Consider the following 17,615-nt stretch of genomic DNA (forward strand, 5'->3'; position numbering starts at 1 on the left):
GTAGAAGGTTACAGCTATCTTCTTTTCTTCTATCTTTTTGTATTTTCCAGGTTGCTTTATGTACTGTTCTGAAAACAATAAAATCATCTATTGTACTAAAAAAAAAAAAAAGGACTGGGCTGCACAGTTTAGGTGTGGTGGCTCACGCCTGTAACCCCAGCACTTTGGGAGGCCGAGGTGGGAGGATCACTTGAGCTTAGGAGTTCAAGACCAGCCTGGGCAACACAGTGAGACCCTGTTGAGGCTGCAGTGGGCCATGATCATACCTCTCTACTCCTGCCTGGGCAACAGAGTGAGACCCTGTCTCAAAACAAAAACAAAAACCCATAAGACTGTAAGGATATATGGTATAATAGTAATACTGGAGGCTGGGTGCAGTGGCACACACCTGTAATCCCAGCACTTTGGGAGGCTGAGGTGGGCAGATCACTTCAGGTCAGGAGTTCAAGACCAGCCTGGCCAACATGGTGAAACTCCATCTCTACCCAAAAATACAAAAATTAGCCAGTGTGGTGGTGCACACCTGTAATCCCAGCTACTTGGGAGGCTGAGGCATGAGAATCGGTTGAACCCAGGAGGTGAAGGTTGCAGTGAGCTGAGATCGTGCCACTGCACTCCAGCCTGGGCGACAGAGCAAGATCCTGTCTCAAAAAAAAAAAAAAAAGTAATCACTGAGACTGTGGAATTATAATTATTTTTAAAAATATAATAAATATTCATATTTATATTTAAACCTTCATATTTAAATATCAACATATTTATAATTAAATGTTAAAAATCAGAATTGTGTAGTCAGAAAAAGTCAAATTTAATGAAAACATGTTTTGTTTTTGTTTCTTCCCCAGAGAACAAATTAAATATCTAAAAAAAAAAAATCTTTAAAAATAAGTAAATGTCCGTGAGTTCAGTTGAAGTTGTACGTTTCAGGAGAAAGAGGCAGGAACTATTATAATATACCTGGGTCTAGATCCCGGCTGGCCCACCGTGACCTTGACTTTCACCCTCCCCATGGCCTCGCCCTCTCTGTTCCCCGGTCCAGAGGCCAGACACTCACTGGAGCTGGTTAATGATGACCATGCGGACGTGCTCTCGGGCCTTCAGGATCTTCTCCAGCCGGTGGATGTCGTAGGTGTTGGGGTTCCGGAAGGGGATGTCATCAGGCAGGCCCGTGACCTCCACGGCGTCTGGGCTGTCCCGGATTAGTTTATAAGGGACCAGCACCGGCCGGTTCAGGCCCAGGGCCTCACCTAGAGGGCATAGGAAGTCACGGTGAGGAAAGATGTATCCTGTCAACGGCAAAGCCCTCTAGGGAAAGGGCTGGAGTCTGGTCTGCCCTAGCCCAGCAGCCATCACACCCAGAGAGTTTAAAAATCAAGACACTGGCCGGGCGCAGTGGCGCACGCCTGTAATCCTAGCACTTTGGGAGGCCGAGGAGGATCACGAGGTCAGGAGATCGAGACCATCCTGGCTAACACGGTAAAACCTTGTCTCCACTAAAAAAACACAAAAAAAATTAGCTGGGCCTGGTGGCAGGTGCCTGTAGTCCCAGCTACTCGGGAGGCTGAGGCAGGAGAATGGTGTGAACCTGGGAGGCAGAGCTTGCAGTGAGCGGAGATCGCGCCACTGCACTCCAGCCTGGGCAACAGAGCGAGACTCAGTCTCTTTTTTTTTTTTTTTTTTTTTGAGGCGGAGTCTTGCTCTGTCGCCCGGACTGGAGTGTGCAGTGGCCAGATCTCAGCTCACTGCAAGCTCCGCCTCCTGGGTTTACGCCATTCTCCTGCCTCAGCCTCCCGAGTAGCTGGGACTACAGGCGCCCGCCACCTCGCCCGGCTAGTTTTTTGTATTTTTAGTAGAGACAGGGTTTCACCGTGTTAGCCAGGATGGTCTCGATCTCCTGACCTCGTGATCCGCCCGTCTCGGCCTCCCAAAGTGCTGGGATTACAGGCTTGAGCCACCGCGCCCGGCTCAGTCTCAAAAAAAAAAAAAAAAATCAAGACCCACAGGCTGGGAATGGTGGCTCACACCTGTAATCCTAGCACTTTGGGAGGCCGAGGTGGGAGGATCGCTTGAGCCCAGAAGATCAAGACCAGTCTGGGCAACATGGTGAAACCTGGCTCTACTAAAAATAGAAAAATTAGCCGGGAGTGTTGGCGCATGCTCGTAGTCCCAGCTACTTGAGAGGCTGAGGCAGGAGGATCACCTAAGCCCAGGAGGTGGAGGCTGCAGTGAGCGGAGATTGTACCACTGTACTCCAGCCTGGGCAACTAAGTAAGACCCTGTTTAAAAAAAAAGAAAATCAACATACACAAAATGTGGGTCATGGGCAGAGCAGCCACGTCCCCAGGGAGCAGGCAGGCCAGCTGGGGGTTCCAGAAGACGAGGCTGGCTGCAGAGGGAGGCCCCCTGCCCACCCCCAGGAGGAGGGCTTGGTGTGCTGACCCCGACCACAGGCACTGACCATATTTCTCGTTGAAGAGTTCCTTCACCTGCTCCCGCAGGATCACCTTTTCCCCGAGTCTGTTGGCATCATCTTCATCTACAAGAGGAAGACAAGGGGGCATAAGAGTTGGCACCAGCTTGGCCACTGGACCTGCTGCTTCTCCCACCAGGTGTCCCTGACCTGCCAAAACATTACTTTCTCTGTAGGGCCCACCACTCCCATGCAGCTGTTTTTTTTTTTTTTTCTTTTGAGACAGTCTCGCTCTGTTGCCCAGGCTGGAGTGAAGAGGTGTGATCTCAGCTCACTGCAACCTCCGCCTTCCGGGTTCAAGCGAATTCTCCTGCCTCAGCATCCCAAGTAGCTCAGATCACAGGCACGTGCCACCATGCCCAGCTGATTTTTGTATTTTTAGTAGAGATGGGGTTTCGCCATGTTGCCCAGACTGGTCTCAAACTCCTGGGCTCAGGTGATCCACCCGCCTCAGCCTCTCAAAGTGCGGGGATTACAGGTGTGAGCCACTGTGCTGGGCTGCAGCTGGTTTCTAGCCTCAGTTGTTGGTCTGTCCATCCATCTATTTTTCTTTTTTTGAGATACAGTCTTGCTGTGTCACCTAGGCTGGAAGGCAGCAGTGTGATCATAGATAGCTCATGGCAGCCTCCAACTCCCAGGCTCAAGTGATCCTCCTGCCTCAGCCTCCTGAGTAGCTGGGAATACAGATGTGTGCCACCATGCCTAATTTTTTAAAGTTTTTGTAGAGATGGAGTCTCGCTATGTTGTCCAGGCTGATCTTGAACTCCTGACCTCAAGTGATCCTCTTGCTTTGCCCTCCCAAAGTTCAGGAATTACAGATGTGAGCCACGGTGGCCAGCCCATCCCACATTTTCTTATCAGTGTTCCCAGCACAGGCCCTGTGTTGGGCACAAAATAACCCAAAAAGAAGAGGCAGGGCTGCTCCCCTGAGGGGCTCCCAGCCAGAGGGGGTGTCATCTGGTCACCAAAGTACAACAGAACCCACTTAGGAGACAAGGGGCATGAATCAGGGTGCCCACCCTGTCTGGGAAAGTCTGGGGAGACCTCCCCCAGGAGAGAAGGATGCTTGAATGGGCTCTCAAGACCTGACATGGTGACTCATGCCTATAATCCCAGCACTTTGGGAGGCAGAGGCAGGCAGATCACTTGAGGCCAGGAGTTCGAGACCACCCTGGTCAACGTGGTAAAACCCCATCTGTACTAAAAACACAAAAAGATTAGCTGGGCGTGGTTGCGGGCACCTGTAGTCCCAGTTACTCAGGAGGGTGAGGCAGGACAATCACTTGAGCCTGGGAGGTGGAGGTTGTAGTGAGCAGAGATCACGTCACTGCACTCCAGCCTGGGAGACAGAGACCTGTCTCAAATAAAAATGAAAACAAACAAACAAGACACCGGGGCAGAAGGACCAGCCATGCATAGGCACTCAAGGGTGAAAGATCCCGTGTTGGCTGGGTGCGGTGGCTCACGCCTGTAATCCCAGCACTGTGGGAGGCCGAGACGGGCAGATCACCAGAGGTCAGGAGTTCGAGACTCTTCTGGCTGACATGGCGAAACCCCATCTCTACTAAAAATACAAAAATTAGCCAAGTGTGGTAGTGGGCACCTGTAATCCCAACTACTCAAGAGGTTGAGACAGGAGAACTGCTTGAACCTGGGAGGAGGAGGTTGCAGTGAGCCAAGATCACGCCATTGCACTCCAGCCTGGGCGACAAGAGTGAAACTCTGTTTCAAAAAAAAAAAAAAAAAAGGAAAGAAGAAAAAAGAAAGATCCCGTGTCCCGGAAGTGGCTGAACTTTGGGGTGGTACACGGGAGATGACTGATGGGCCTAGCAGGGTCTGGGCCGGTGTGACTGTGCTGGACTGTTGGAAATCCCCTAACTGCTTGCTGGCCAAGGTCTGTGAATGGGAAACAGACCGTGTCTGGGAGTGTGGGGGCTGTGCATTCTCCCCGCTCACTGCCCAGGCAACCGTCATGGCCTATCTGCTGCTTGAGCCCTGGCATGCTCCGCTGTCCCCTCCCTGTAGCCTAGAGGAGCTGCCGGGGTCAGTTAGCCCTGGAGACGGGGCCTGAGCTGGGCTGTAAGGCTGAGGGGTGGTTGGGCTGGAGATGGGGTCTGGGGTAGAGCTCTGCAGCAGGCTGTGGGCTTGTGCCAGGGTTGAGGACGGGACTGGGATTGCAGGAAGGGTGGTTTGCATGTCCAACAGGAAATCTCTCTGAGAAGCATGGGGTCACATGGGCTGGGCCTCTGGGGCAGGCGGGTTGGGTAAGGGTGAGATGTTGGGGGAGTGGAGCAGGCAGGGAGCCAGGGCCGGATGATGCAGGACAGAGCAGACTGATGGGTCTTTAGAGCAAAATGACTCTTGTTTTTTTTCTCTTTGTTTTTCCAAGACAGAGTCTCCCTCTGGACCCAGGCTGGAGTGCAGTGGCATGGTCTCGCTTCACGGCAACCTCTGCCTCCCAGGTTCAAGCCATTCTCGTGCGTCAGCCTCCTGAGAGCTGGGACTACAGGCGCCTGCCACCACGTCTGGTTAATTTTTGTATTTTTAGTAGAGATGGGGTTTTGCCATGTTGGCCAGGCTGGTCTCGAACTCCAGAGTTCAGGTGATCTGCCTGCCTCGGCTTCCCAAAGTGCTGGGATTACAGGCGTGAGCCACCGCGCCTGGCCTGACTCCTGTTTTTTGAGACACGGTCTCACCCTGTTTCCCAGGTTGGAGTACAGTGGTGCCATCATGACTCACTGCAGCCTTGAACTCTTGGGCTAAAGCAGTCCTCCCCGCTCAGTCTCTCGAGTAGCTGAGGTTCCAGGCATGGATCACTGTGCCAGACTAAGTTTTTTTTTTATTTTTTGTAGAGAGAGTCTCTGTTGCACAGGCTGTTCTCCAACTCCTAGGCTCAAGAGATCCTCCTGCCCTCAGCCTCTGACAGTGCTGGGATTACAGTTATGAGCCACTATGCCTGGCTCTTTTAATCTTGAAAACCCTGGGAAGAGCTCACTTGAGTTTAGGAGGTCACCTTAGGAACTGCATCTCCTGGGCTGGTGCTCTATGCTGCTTGGAGTCTGCTGACCCCATCTGGGTGGCTTGGCCTCCTATGCACAAGCTGCCAGAATGGAGGCCCTGTTCCCAACGTGGGGGTTTCCCCAAAGAGCAGGGAGCTTCCCACAGGACAGAGGCTGGGCACCTGCTTGGCCTGGTTCCTCCTTTTCCCAGGGCTCCAACACCCACCACCTCAGGTGCTCCCGAACCCTGCAGGTCCCTGACCTGGTCCGTCCACACCCACACTCAGGAATCTCCGCACATCTCTGAGTTGCTGCATCTGTCTTCAGGCACGGCCCGCCAGCGCCCCTGGGTGCCCAGAGACACCACAAACATCAGCCATTCCAGACAACATCCTCCTTCCATGTCCCTATCTCGTGGAGTAATGCCTCTAATTCAGCCACACCAAGACCCCATGCTCCACGTGCCCTAGAACCCTCGTCTTCTCCTGTGGCCCAACACGGCCCTTCCTTTCAGGACTAGGATATGGGAAGAATCAAGGCCACCCTTGTCCAAATCCCATGCAGACCACTGTGATGGAGTCCTGGGCCCAAGGACCAGCTCCTAGAGCCTGCAGGGAAGCGACGGCACGTTCCATCTGTACCCATGCCACTGAGGAATCTCTGGTGGCAGGATTCTCAGCAGGCACGGCCGTGCGTGCACAGAACAGAGAAAGGATGGCCTGGATCACACACATCACTGTGTGCAGATGCTTTCCTAGACACTGCAGCCAAGGACACAGAGGCCCAGAGAGGTAAAGAAACTTGCCCAAGGTCACATAGCCCCTAAGCACCAGGAGTACTCTGTGTCGACCCCAAAGCCCTGGTCTTTCCACTCAACCATGAGCCCTGGGTTTCCTGATGTCTCAGATTCCCCTACAGTTTCTTTCTTTTCTTTTTTTTAAACAGTCTTGCTCTGTCCCCCAGGCTGGAGTGCAGTGGTGCGATCTTGGCTCACTGAAACTTCTGCCTCCTGGGTTCAAGCGATTCTCATGCCTCGGCCTCCCGAGTATCTGGGAGTATCTGGGATGACAGGCGCCTGGCACCATGGCTGGCTGATTTTTGTATTTTTAGTAGAGATGGGGTTTCACCATATTACTCAGGCTGGTCTCCAACTCCTGGCCTTAGGTGATTCGCCTGCCTCGGCCTCCCAAATTGCTGGGATTACAGACGTGAACCACCATGCTCGGCCTTCCCTACAGTATCTGGAGAAAGAAGACTTAATCTTTAAGATGGTTTCCTCTAAATCTCTTGCTCTCGGCCCATAATGCCACGCCTCTGTCTTCTTCTGTGCCAGGACAGAGCGAGACTCAAAGAGCTCTACGAAGCCTGCGGGATAGAAAGAAGCTTAGCAGGCTCCTCAAAGACAAAGCCCAGGCCGGGCATAGTGTCTCACGCCTGTAATCCCAGCACTTTGAGAGGCCAAGGCGGTGGATCACTTGAGGTCAGGAGTTCCAGACCAGCCTGGCCAACATGGTGAAACCCCGTCTCTACTAAAAATATAAAAAACCAGCTGGGCGTGGTGGTGAACGCCTGTAATCCCAGTTACTCAGGAGGCTGAGGCAGGAGAATCCCTTGAACTGGGTGGTGGAGGTTGCAGTGATCTGAGATCCCACCACTGCACTCCAGCCTGGGCGACAGAGCAAGACTCCGTCTCAAGAAAACAAACAAACACAAAAAACAAGGACCCCAAACTCCCTATGCCAAAGGGAAATGTTAAGCTTGGGAACTGAGTCACGCGATAGCCTTTTGTCCCTAAGCAGATGATTGCAAGATAGAAGGCCACCTATCTCCCCTGGTGGCCTCCCTCACCCTGGCCATGTAAATTCACAGCTTATCTTCACTGGCAGGGGACAAAGATAAGAAGAGAAATCATTGCTCCGTCCACCCAAGACAAATGCCTATTTGACTTCCTCTCTTCTGTTTATCTTACGTAAAATGCATATTTACTGAGCACAGGATGAATACATCATTAACTATTCCTCTTCTCCTTTTATTTTTTTATTTTTTGAGACAGAGTCTCACTGTTTTCCAGGCTGGAGTGCAGTGGTATGATTCTGGCTCACTGCAACCTCTGCCTACCGGGTTCGAGTGATTCTCGTGCCGCAGCCTCCAGAGGAGCTGGGATTACAGGCACCCACCACCACTCCTGGCTAATTTTTTTTTGGTATTTTTGGTAGAGATGGGGTTTCATTATGCTGCCCAGGCCGGTCTCGAGCTCCTGACCTCAGGTGATCCACCTGGCTTGGCCTTCCAAAGTGCTGGGATTACAAGCGTGAGCCACTGTGCCCAGCCCCTCTTTCCCCTTGAAATACCAAAGTCCTCAAAACCCTCTCTGCAAAAAAGCACAGGCCACAGACCCTATTGCAGCTTGAGTCTCTTTTTCCTGGCTGTGTCCTGCACCATGGCAAAATAAATCTCTAAATCGATGGAGACCTGTTTCAGGCACTTTTTGGTTTACATGGCCCACGGGAGCCTGTAACAGGGATCCTGACCCAGCTGGGAGTCAGGGAGGGCTTCCCAGAGGACGTGACCACCACACGGGGCCCAAAGCTCCAAGGATGTGGGCTCATCTGCACGCCGGGGCTCATCACACGGACCTCCAAGGCAGTTGGGAGCGGCGAGTAAGACACAAGGAAACTTATAGCATCCTGTAATTTCGGGTGCTCAACACACGTTAGCCAATCAGGAAACTTCCCCTGTTCCTTCCAAGTCTTGCCTGGTCTGGGGAGAAGTGCAACCCTAAACCAGTCTGCAGCTAACCAGGAGTGACACTACGGGGCAGTCAATAGGACACTATGGCAGTTCTATATGGCGCACACAGGTTCCAGGCGGTGAACCAGAAGTGGTGGGAGTGTGCACGTGAGGAAAGTGGGGCTGGGCTGGCTGAGGGGGCTGGCAGTTTGGGGAGGCGTCCTGATCACCTCTGGAGTGTGGGAAGGGTGGAGTGGGGCTAAATGCCTTTGTCAGTAACACCAAGAACTGGCTGGATGTAGTAGCTCACGCCTGTAATCCCAGCACTTTGGGAGACTGAGGCCAGGAGTTTGAAACCAGCTCAGGAACATGGCAAGACCCTGTCTCTACTAAATAAATAAATAAATAAATAAATAAATAAATAGAAAAATTAGCTGGGCATGGTGGTGTGTGCCTGTAATCCCAGCTACTCGGGAGGCTGAGGTGGGAGGATCGCTTGAGCCTGGAAGGTCAAGGTTGCAGTGAGCCATGATCGCACCACTGCACTCCAGCGTGGGCACCTGAGCTTAGACCCTGTCTCAAACAACCAACAAAAATTAAAAAATAAAAAACAAGCTTGGCACATACTATGTGCAGACATTGTGCAAGGCACACAATATGCCTTGTCCGTGGGATTCTCTAGCTCAGTCAACATCAAGCTCAGGAAGAACACTGATTTTTCTCTGTAGCTGCTCTTGTATTTTCCTACCTCTTTCTTTTTATTTAATTTAGAGGAAAGATAATTACTTTTTTTTTTTTTGGTAGCGACAAGGTCTTGCTGTCATTCAGGCTGGAGTGCAGTAGCTGGGACTACAGGTGTAGGCTACCACTACCAGCTAATTTTTCCATTTTTTGTAGAGATGGGATCTTGCTATGTTGTCCAGACTACATTTTTAAAAATCATGAGATTTTGAGGGAAATGGAGTAGGGCAGGCTCTGGTGGGAGCTGGATTGGACAAGCCCCTGCTTGAATGCCTGCATACAGTAGGGAAATGGGAGATCCCCAGGGCCAGGGATGGGGAAAGTCCCTGGCTCATTACACAAGAAGGCAATTTTGATTCTACCCCCTAATGCTATGTGGCGTACGGAAAGTCACTCAACCTCTCTGAGCCTGTTTCCACATTCCTCAACTGGGACTCTGGGCCTGCTGGATCTAATCTCACATATCAAAAAGCACTACAGGCTGGGCACAGTGGCTCATGCCTGTCATCCCAGCACTTTAGAAGGCTACAGTGGGAGGACTGCTTGAGGCCAGGAGTTCAAGACCATCCTGGGCAACATAGGGAAACCCTGTTTCTATAGAAAAAAAAAAAAAATGCTGGGCATGGTGGTGCACACCTGGAGTGAGTCCCAGCTCTTCTGGGAGCTATGAATGCACCGGAGGCAGCTCCTTGGGCAAATAAGTGACTTACTGTCTGGGAGGGAACCTGAACCACAGGTGAAGACTGACTCCCCTGTCCCCTTGCCGTGTCTGGGGACCTGACACTGGGTTTGTGTCTGTGCTCTAGCCGAGCCCTGTAGGGGAAAGGGCAACGTCTCGATCCGAACAGATATTCTTGTTGGGGCTCAGAGGTGTGCAGGCTGGCGCCAGTCTCGCCCAACAGGAATCGTGGCCACCGCTGCAACCGAGACAGCTCGCCCACGCACCTGGTTAACCCCGAGGGAGAATGCTAAGATCCTTGCTAACCTAGATGGCCCAGCCAAGCATGTTTTTTTTTTTTTTTTTTTTTTTGAATTGAGATATCTGGCTCTGTTGCCCAGGCTGGAGTGCAGTGGAGCAATCTCAGCTCACTGTAACCTCCACCTCCTGGGCTAAAGCCGTCCTCTGTCTTCAGCCTCCCGTAGCTGATGCTACAGGTGTGTGCCACTATGCCTGGCTAATTTTTGTATTATTTGTAGAGACAAGGTCTCACTATGTTGCCCAGGCTGGTCTTCAACTCCTAAGCTCAAGCAATCCATCCACCTTGGCCTCCCAAAGTGCTGAGATACAGGCGTGAGCCACCATGTGCAGACCAGCTGAGCATCTCAGAGAGCTGCAGGTGGGGTCATGAGTCCCCTTTCTCGACACAGCCAGATTCCTGCCACCACCACCTGGTCACCACCAGGGAGTTCCCCAAGGACTGCTGTGGGCAGTGGCGGCCTTGGCCTTGGGTGGGGCAGGGCAGCTCCAGCACACTCAGTCACCTCCGAGTCTAATCAGCTCACAGGAAAAACATGGATCAGAGAACCGCCTCAGAGAGCTGCTGAGAACACTGTGGGGGCAGGCGCAATACTGGGCCTTGCAAGGCCAGGGCCACAAGCCCAATGGTCTACCCAAGACTGATTGCCTGGGTTCAAATCCCAGCTCTGCTATCAGCTCGCGATCCTGGGCAAGTCCCTGAACCACTCGATGTCTTCATCTGTCAAGCAGCAATGGGCCGGGCACGTGGTGGCTCATGCCTTTCATCCCAGCACTTTGAGAGGCCGAGGTGGGCAGATCACCTGAGGTCACAAGTTTAAGACCAGCCTGGCCAACATGGTGAAACTTCATCTCTATTACTAATTTAAAAAAATTAGCCAGGTGTGGTGGCAGGTGCCTGTAATCCCAGCTACTCGGGAGGCTGAGGCAGGAGAATCACTTGAACCCGGGAGGTGGAGGTTGCAGTGAGCCGAGATTGCGCCATTGCGCTCCAGCCTGGGCAACAAGAGTAAAACTCTGTCTCCCCGCCTCCCACCCCCACCAAAAAAAGGGAGTTTAGTTTACTGTCCTGAATGCCCAGTCAGCAAACCTATTCTTGGGAGGACCTGCCTGAGCTTCCCTGAACCCAGGCTGGCTGTAAATGACACCCACGGTTGCGAACATTTCAGTGTTCCCTGTTTGGAAATGTCATAGTTAGGGCTCAGTGTGTGCGGGGTTTCACCTTCATGTTTCTGCCCCCAGTGCTATGAGAGTCTTGCTGAAAGAACCCGTCCCCACGGCAGTGACCTCCTGCCCACCGTCCCCGGACAGTGACGCCTTTGGTGGACTGGCCTTCCCTTGACATGTTTCCTGCCCCTCCTGCTCATTCTGTTCTTCGGTCTCCTCTCTCTTTTGAACGCTGCCTGGGCAACTCTCATCTTATCTTTTCCAACCTGCTGCCTGTTAGCCCAAGGAGTCACTGAATTTTGCCAAGGGGGAAAACACAGACGACCAAGCTCACTGAATCACAGCCATGCTATGTACGCAATTTTAAACCAACTGGCCCGAGTGATGCCTGGGCTGGCTCTGCGGCTCTCTCCCGGGGCAAAGTGCAAGAGCCCTAGCCAGCCCTGACTCTCCCGGCCTAGTTAGAGGTCTTCAGCTCAGACCGACGATCTCATGTTGGTAATTATGACCATTCACAGCAGGGAGACGCAGCCAGCGAAGGGCAAGGGCGGCTTAGAGGGGAGATACTGCGATCTGTAGCACAAGCGTGGGATAATAGTCCTCCTCTCCCCTCCTGAACCACTTCACAGAGCCCCAACTCTCTGCCAGGCCCGGGCAGAGTTCAAGGCTGCAGCGATTGCACCACTGCATTCCAGCCTGGGTGACAGAGCGAGACCCAGTCTCGAAAAGATAAATAAGATACATTCAGGTTCAGCTTTTAACCCTTTCTAGCGTCTGTGCACAGGTTTAGCAGGAATTCCATCAGCTCCATTTCATGGATGAGATAACTGAGGCCTGGAGAGAGGAGGGCCAAGCTGCAGCAGGGCAGAGACCTGTGCCCAGGCCAATGATCATAAGCCTGTGGTTCTTCTGCCATGCTAGACCTGACTGGGCCTGGACACTGCGTGCAGTAGGGGCCCTTAAGTCTTGACCCATTTTGATTCCCCTTTTCCCCACTGTATGCAGGCATTCAAGCAGGGGCTCGTCCAATCCATCCCCTACCAGAGCGTGCCCTATCCCATTTCCTTCAAAAACTCATGATTTAAAAAAAATGTAGCCTGGGCAGCATAGCAAGATCCCATCTCTACAAAAAATGGGCATGGTGGCCCACACCTGTAGTCCCAGCTATTGCACTCCAGCCTGAATGACCGCAAGACCCTGTCTCTACTGAAAATCCACTTTACAAAGGGAACTGTCTTTTTTTTTTTTTCTTTTTTCCCCTTAAGATGGAATCTCGCTCTGTCATTCAGGGTGGAGTGGCAGTGGCGTGATCTGGGTTCACTGCAACCTCCGCCTCCCAGGTTCCAGCAATTCTCCTGCCTTAGCCCCTCGGGTAGCTGAGACTACAGGCATGAGCCAACACACTCGACTGATTTTTGTGTTTTTAGTAGAGATGGGGTTTCACCATGTTGGCCAGGCTGGTCTCGAACTCCTGAACTTAGTTGATCCGCCTGCCTCGGCCTCCCAAAGTGCTGGGATTACAGGCATGAGCCACCGTGCCCAGCCCAAAGGGAACTGTCTTAAAGTGGGATTGAGTTGTTGAAGTACTCTCTGGGTCCCCAAGACCCCTCCTTCTGAACCCCTCTAGGGCCTAGACATGCCAGAGCCATCAAACCCCCAAATCCAAAACTCCAGTGGGGGTGGGAAGGAGGCTGTTGGAATGAGGGAATCTCTCTACTTCTCTTCCTCTGCTTTTTATTTTTATTTTTCAGATGGAGTCTCACTCTGTCACCCAGGTTGGAATGCAGTGGTGCGATTTGAGTTCACTGCAACCTCCGCCTCCTGGGTTCAAGTGATTCTCCTGCCTCAGCCTCCCATGTAGCTGGGATTACAGGTGTGCACCACGCCTGGCTAATTTTGTATTTTTAGTAGAGATGGGGTTTCACCATGTTGGCCAGGCTGGTCTCGAACTCCTGAACTTAGTTGATCCGCCTGCCTCGGCCTCCCAAAGTGCTGGGATTACAGGCATGAGCCACCGTGCCCAGCCCAAAGGGAACTGTCTTAAAGTGGGATTGAGTTGTTGAAGTACTCTCTGGGTCCCCAAGACCCCTCCTTCTGAACCCCTCTAGGGCCTAGACATGCCAGAGCCATCAAACCCCCAAATCCAAAACTCCAGTGGGGGTGGGAAGGAGGCTGTTGGAATGAGGGAATCTCTCTACTTCTCTTCCTCTGCTTTTTATTTTTATTTTTCAGATGGAGTCTCACTCTGTCACCCAGGTTGGAATGCAGTGGTGCGATTTGAGTTCACTGCAACCTCCGCCTCCTGGGTTCAAGTGATTCTCCTGCCTCAGCCTCCCATGTAGCTGGGATTACAGGTGTGCACCACCGTGCCTGGCTAATTTTTGTCTTTTTAGTAGAGATGAGGTTTCACCATGTTGTCCAGGCTGGTCTTGAACTCCTGAGTTCAAGCGATCCACCCACCTCGGCCTCCCCAAGTGTTGGGATTACAGGCATGAACCACTGCGCCCGGCCTCCTTCCTCTGTTTTGCAAAACTTATTTTTTTAGAGATGTAGTCTCATTTTGTTACCCATGCAGTGGTGCGATCCTAGCTCACTGCAGCCTTGACCTCACCCTCCTACCTCAGTCTCCTGAGTACGTGGGCGAGGCGGGTGGATCATGAGATCAGGAGATGGAGACCGTCCTGGCTAACATGGTGAAACCCTGTCTCTACTAAAAATACAAAAAAGTAGCTGGGCGTGGTGGCGGGCGCCTGTAGTCCCAGCTACTTGGGAGGCTGAGGCAGGAGAATCATTTGAACCCGGGAGGTAGAGATTGCAGAGAGCCGATATTGCACTGCTTCACTCCAACCTGGGCGACAGAGTGAGACTTTGTCTCAAAAAAAAAAGAACGTAAAATGATAAGCAAAATGAAATAATTTTTGTTTAGGCAAACATATGCAATAAAATAATTAAAAAAAAAATTAACCCGTGAGCCCGGTGTGGTGGCTCACGCCTGTAATCTCAGCACTTCGGGAGGCCGAGGCAGGAGGATCACTTGAGAGCAGGAGTTGGAGACCAGCCTTGGGCAACACAGAGATCCTCTGTCTACAAAAAATTTAAAAGTAGCTGGTGCAGTGGCACCCGGCTGTAGTCCCAGCTACTCGGGAGGCTGATGCGGGAGGATTGCCTGAGCCCAGGAGTTGGAGGCTACAATGAGCTAGGATAGTGTCACTGCACTCCAGCCTCTCTCTACGAAAATAAAAAATAAAACATGAGCTGGGCGTGGTAGCACGTGTGCTTGTAGCCCTGGCCACTCGGGGGACTGAGGTGGTAGGATGGCTTGAACCTAGAAGGACCAGGCTGCGGTAAGCTATGACTGTGCCACTGCACTGCAGCCTGGGCAAGAGGGAGACTGTCTTTAAAAAAAAAAAAAGAAAATTAAAAAAGAAATCAACCAGTGACAAATGACTATATCATGGAGGAGAACAGGCACAGAAGGCGTTTTTGGCAATTTGAATAAAGACCATATATTAGATGACAGGGAATTATTAAGTTTTATAAGTGCGATGATACTATTGTGAGTATGTAAAATAACAGTGTTTTTCTTAGGAGATGTGCATTGAAATATTTAGGCATGAAGAGTCAAGATGTTTGCAACTTCAAATGGAGAAAAAGAAAGAGAAATTATGTGTTTGTGCGCGTGTGTGTGCGTGTGAGAGAGAGAGAGAGAGAGAGAGAGAGAGAGAGAGAAAGCAGGGAAAATGGCAATATGCTAAGAATTACTGAACCCAGTTGGGAGCAGTGGCTCACGCCTGTAATCCCAGCACTTTGGGAGGCTGAGGCGGGTGGATTGCTTGAGGCCAGGAGTTCGAGACCAGCCTGGTCAACATGGCAAACCCTGTCTCTACTAAAAATACAAAAAATTAGCGGGGCGAGGTGGTGCGCACCTGTAGTCACAGCTACTCGGGAGGCTGAGGCAGGAGAATCGCTTGAACTCGGGAGGCAGAGCCTGCAGTGAGCCGAGATCCCACCACTGCACTCCAGCCTGGGTGACAGAGCGAGACTCCATCTCAAAAAAAAAATAAAAATAAAAAAATGCCCGACCCATCACGGGTACCTGGTAACTCAGAGAAGCTGAGTTCTTCTGTTGCCAGATCTTTGATCTTTGATCTTTGTAGGGACTCATTCATTTAATCCTTAAAACAGGGGGCCGTGCTCAGTGGCTCACGCCTGTAATCCCAGCACTTTGGAAGGCCAAGGTGGGCAGATCAGAGGTCAGAAGTTTGAGACCAGGCGGGGCAACATGTTGAAACCCTGTCTCTATTACAAATACAAGAATTACCCAGGCATGGTGGTACGTGCTTGTAATCCCAGCTACTCAGAAAGCTGAGGCAGGAGCATTGCTTAAACCTGGGAGGCAGAGGTTGCAGTGAGCCGAGATTGTGCCACTGCACTCCAGCCTGAAGGACAGAGCAAGACTCGGTCTCAAAAAAAAAAAAAAAAAAGACAAGGAAACGGATTTTCCCCTAGAGCCTAGAGCTTCCAGAAGGACCCAGCCCTGCTGACATCTTTTTTTTTTTTTTGACACAGAGTAACCTCCATCTCCTGGGTCCCAGTGATTCTCCTGCCTCAGCCTTCCAAGTAGCTGGAATTACAGGCACGTGCCTGATCGAACCCCTGATCGCAAGTGATTCACCTGCCTCAGCCTCCCAAAGTGCTGGGATTACAGGCGTGAGCCACCGCACCTGGCCGTCGACACCTTGACATGAGCCTTGGAAGACTCATTTCAGACTTCTGACCTCCAGAACTGTAAGGCAATACATTTGTGTTGTTTTAAGCCACTATGTTTAGGTGATTTATTTTTTTGAGACAGGGTCTCGCTCTGTTGCCCACGCTGGAGTTCAGTGGCACAATCATGGCTCACTGTAGCCTGACCTCCTGAGCCCAAGTCATCCTCCCGCCTTAGCCTTCCTAGTAGCTGGGACCACAGGTGTGTACTACGTGCAGCTAATTTTTTTTTTAAGAGATGGGGTCTTGCTATGTTGTCCAGGCTTGTCTCAAACTCCTGGCCTCAAGTGACCCTCCTGTCTCAGCCTTCCAGAGTGCTGGGATTACAGTGTGAGCCACTGGACCCAGCTTGTTTTAAGGCTTGAAATACCAGTTATAAATTCATGATTCCCTAAATCATATCTCAAGCCTGGACTGCTCCCCTGAGCCCCAACTCGCTTCCAACTTCGACTGGATGAGACCCCAGACTGAACACGCCTGCCCCACCAGCTTCTCCTGCATCTTCCCTGTCTCCACCCATGGCACCTCCATCCTTCCCCAAGTTCAGCCCAAATTTCTGAAGTCAAAGTCAGCTCCTCATTTTCTCACAGCTTACATCAGCACATTCTGTTGGCTTCGGCCAACTCACCTAAGAGTCGGTGACTCACCACCCCACTGCCGCCACAGGCGTCGCCTGGATTATTACATCCTCCTTATGTCTCTCCACCCTTGCCTGTCCTCAAGCCAGCAACCAGAGGCATCCTGTTAAAACAAGCTGGATCCTGTTCCCCTCTGCTCAGAACTGTACCGACTCCCAGCTCACTCGGAGCAAAAGTCAAAATCCTTATCTGGCCATGCACCATCTTCCCTGTCCATCTCCATCTCATCTCTCACCTACCCTGACCTTCCTCCAACACCCTGGCAGGTGACCTCAGGGGCTTGGCAGCTGCTGTTCTCTCTGCCTGCAACACTGTTCCCTGCTGCCCCTTCAGGCCTTTACTCTAAGGCCTCCTTCTGGTCAACACCTAAGTAATGTTGCAATCCCCGAAAAATAAACACAATTGCTCCCATGGTTTACGCTTTGCAGATTTTCTGTTTATCCCCCCACCCCCGCATGTAAGCTCCATGAGGCTGGGTTTTTTGTTTTTATGAGACAGAGTTTCGCTCTTGTTGCCCAGGCTGGAGTGCAGTGGCGCAATCTTGGCTCACTGCAACCCCTGCCTCCCGGGTTTAAGCGATTCTCCTGCCTCAGCCTCCCAAGTAGCTGGGATTATAGATGTATGTGTCATGAAGGTGGGGTAATTTTTTGTATTTTTAGTGGAAACAGGGTTTCACCATGTTAGCCAGGCTGGTCTCGAACTCTGGCCTCAGGTAATCCACCCGCCTTAGCCTCCCAAAGTGTTGGGATTATAGGCGTGAGCCACTGTGCCCAGTCAGGTTTGTTTTTTTTTTTTAATCAGTATTGATTAAAAGTCCAGCACAGGCTGGGCACGGTGGCTCATGTCTGTAATCCTAGTACTTTGGAAGTTCGAGGTGCGTGGATTACTTGAGCCTAGGAGTTCCAGACCAGCCTGGGAAACATGGCAAAACCCCGTCTCTACAAAAAAAAAACAAAAATTAGCCTGGCACGGTGGTGCACGCCTCCAGTCCCAGCTACTTGGGAGGCTGAGGCAGGAGGATCACTTGAGCTTAGGGAGGTCGAGAATGCAGTGAGCCATGATCGTGCCACTGCACTCCAGTCTGAGTGACACAGAGAGACCCTACCTAAAAAAAAAAAAAAAAAAGT

At 51.6% G+C, this 17,615-nt stretch overlaps 1 protein-coding gene across 1 annotated transcript in view; it reads right to left on the minus strand.

The window, feature by feature from the left end:
* Positions 1–17,615, minus strand: part of GTF2IRD1 (GTF2I repeat domain containing 1) — a 96,976-nt gene that overhangs the window by 14,745 nt on the left and 64,616 nt on the right. Inside the window, exons 22-23 of the mRNA XM_011960588.1 lie at positions 2,459–2,536; positions 1,055–1,247 (exon numbers count right to left, since the gene is read on the minus strand). Of these exons, the coding sequence (XP_011815978.1) occupies positions 1,055–1,247; positions 2,459–2,536 (271 nt within the window). The remainder of the gene's footprint in view (positions 1–1,054; positions 1,248–2,458; positions 2,537–17,615) is intronic.

The sequence above is a fragment of the Colobus angolensis genome, unplaced genomic scaffold (assembly GCF_000951035.1).
Source record: "Colobus angolensis palliatus isolate OR3802 unplaced genomic scaffold, Cang.pa_1.0 Scaffold516, whole genome shotgun sequence".
NCBI lineage: Eukaryota > Metazoa > Chordata > Mammalia > Primates > Cercopithecidae > Colobus > Colobus angolensis.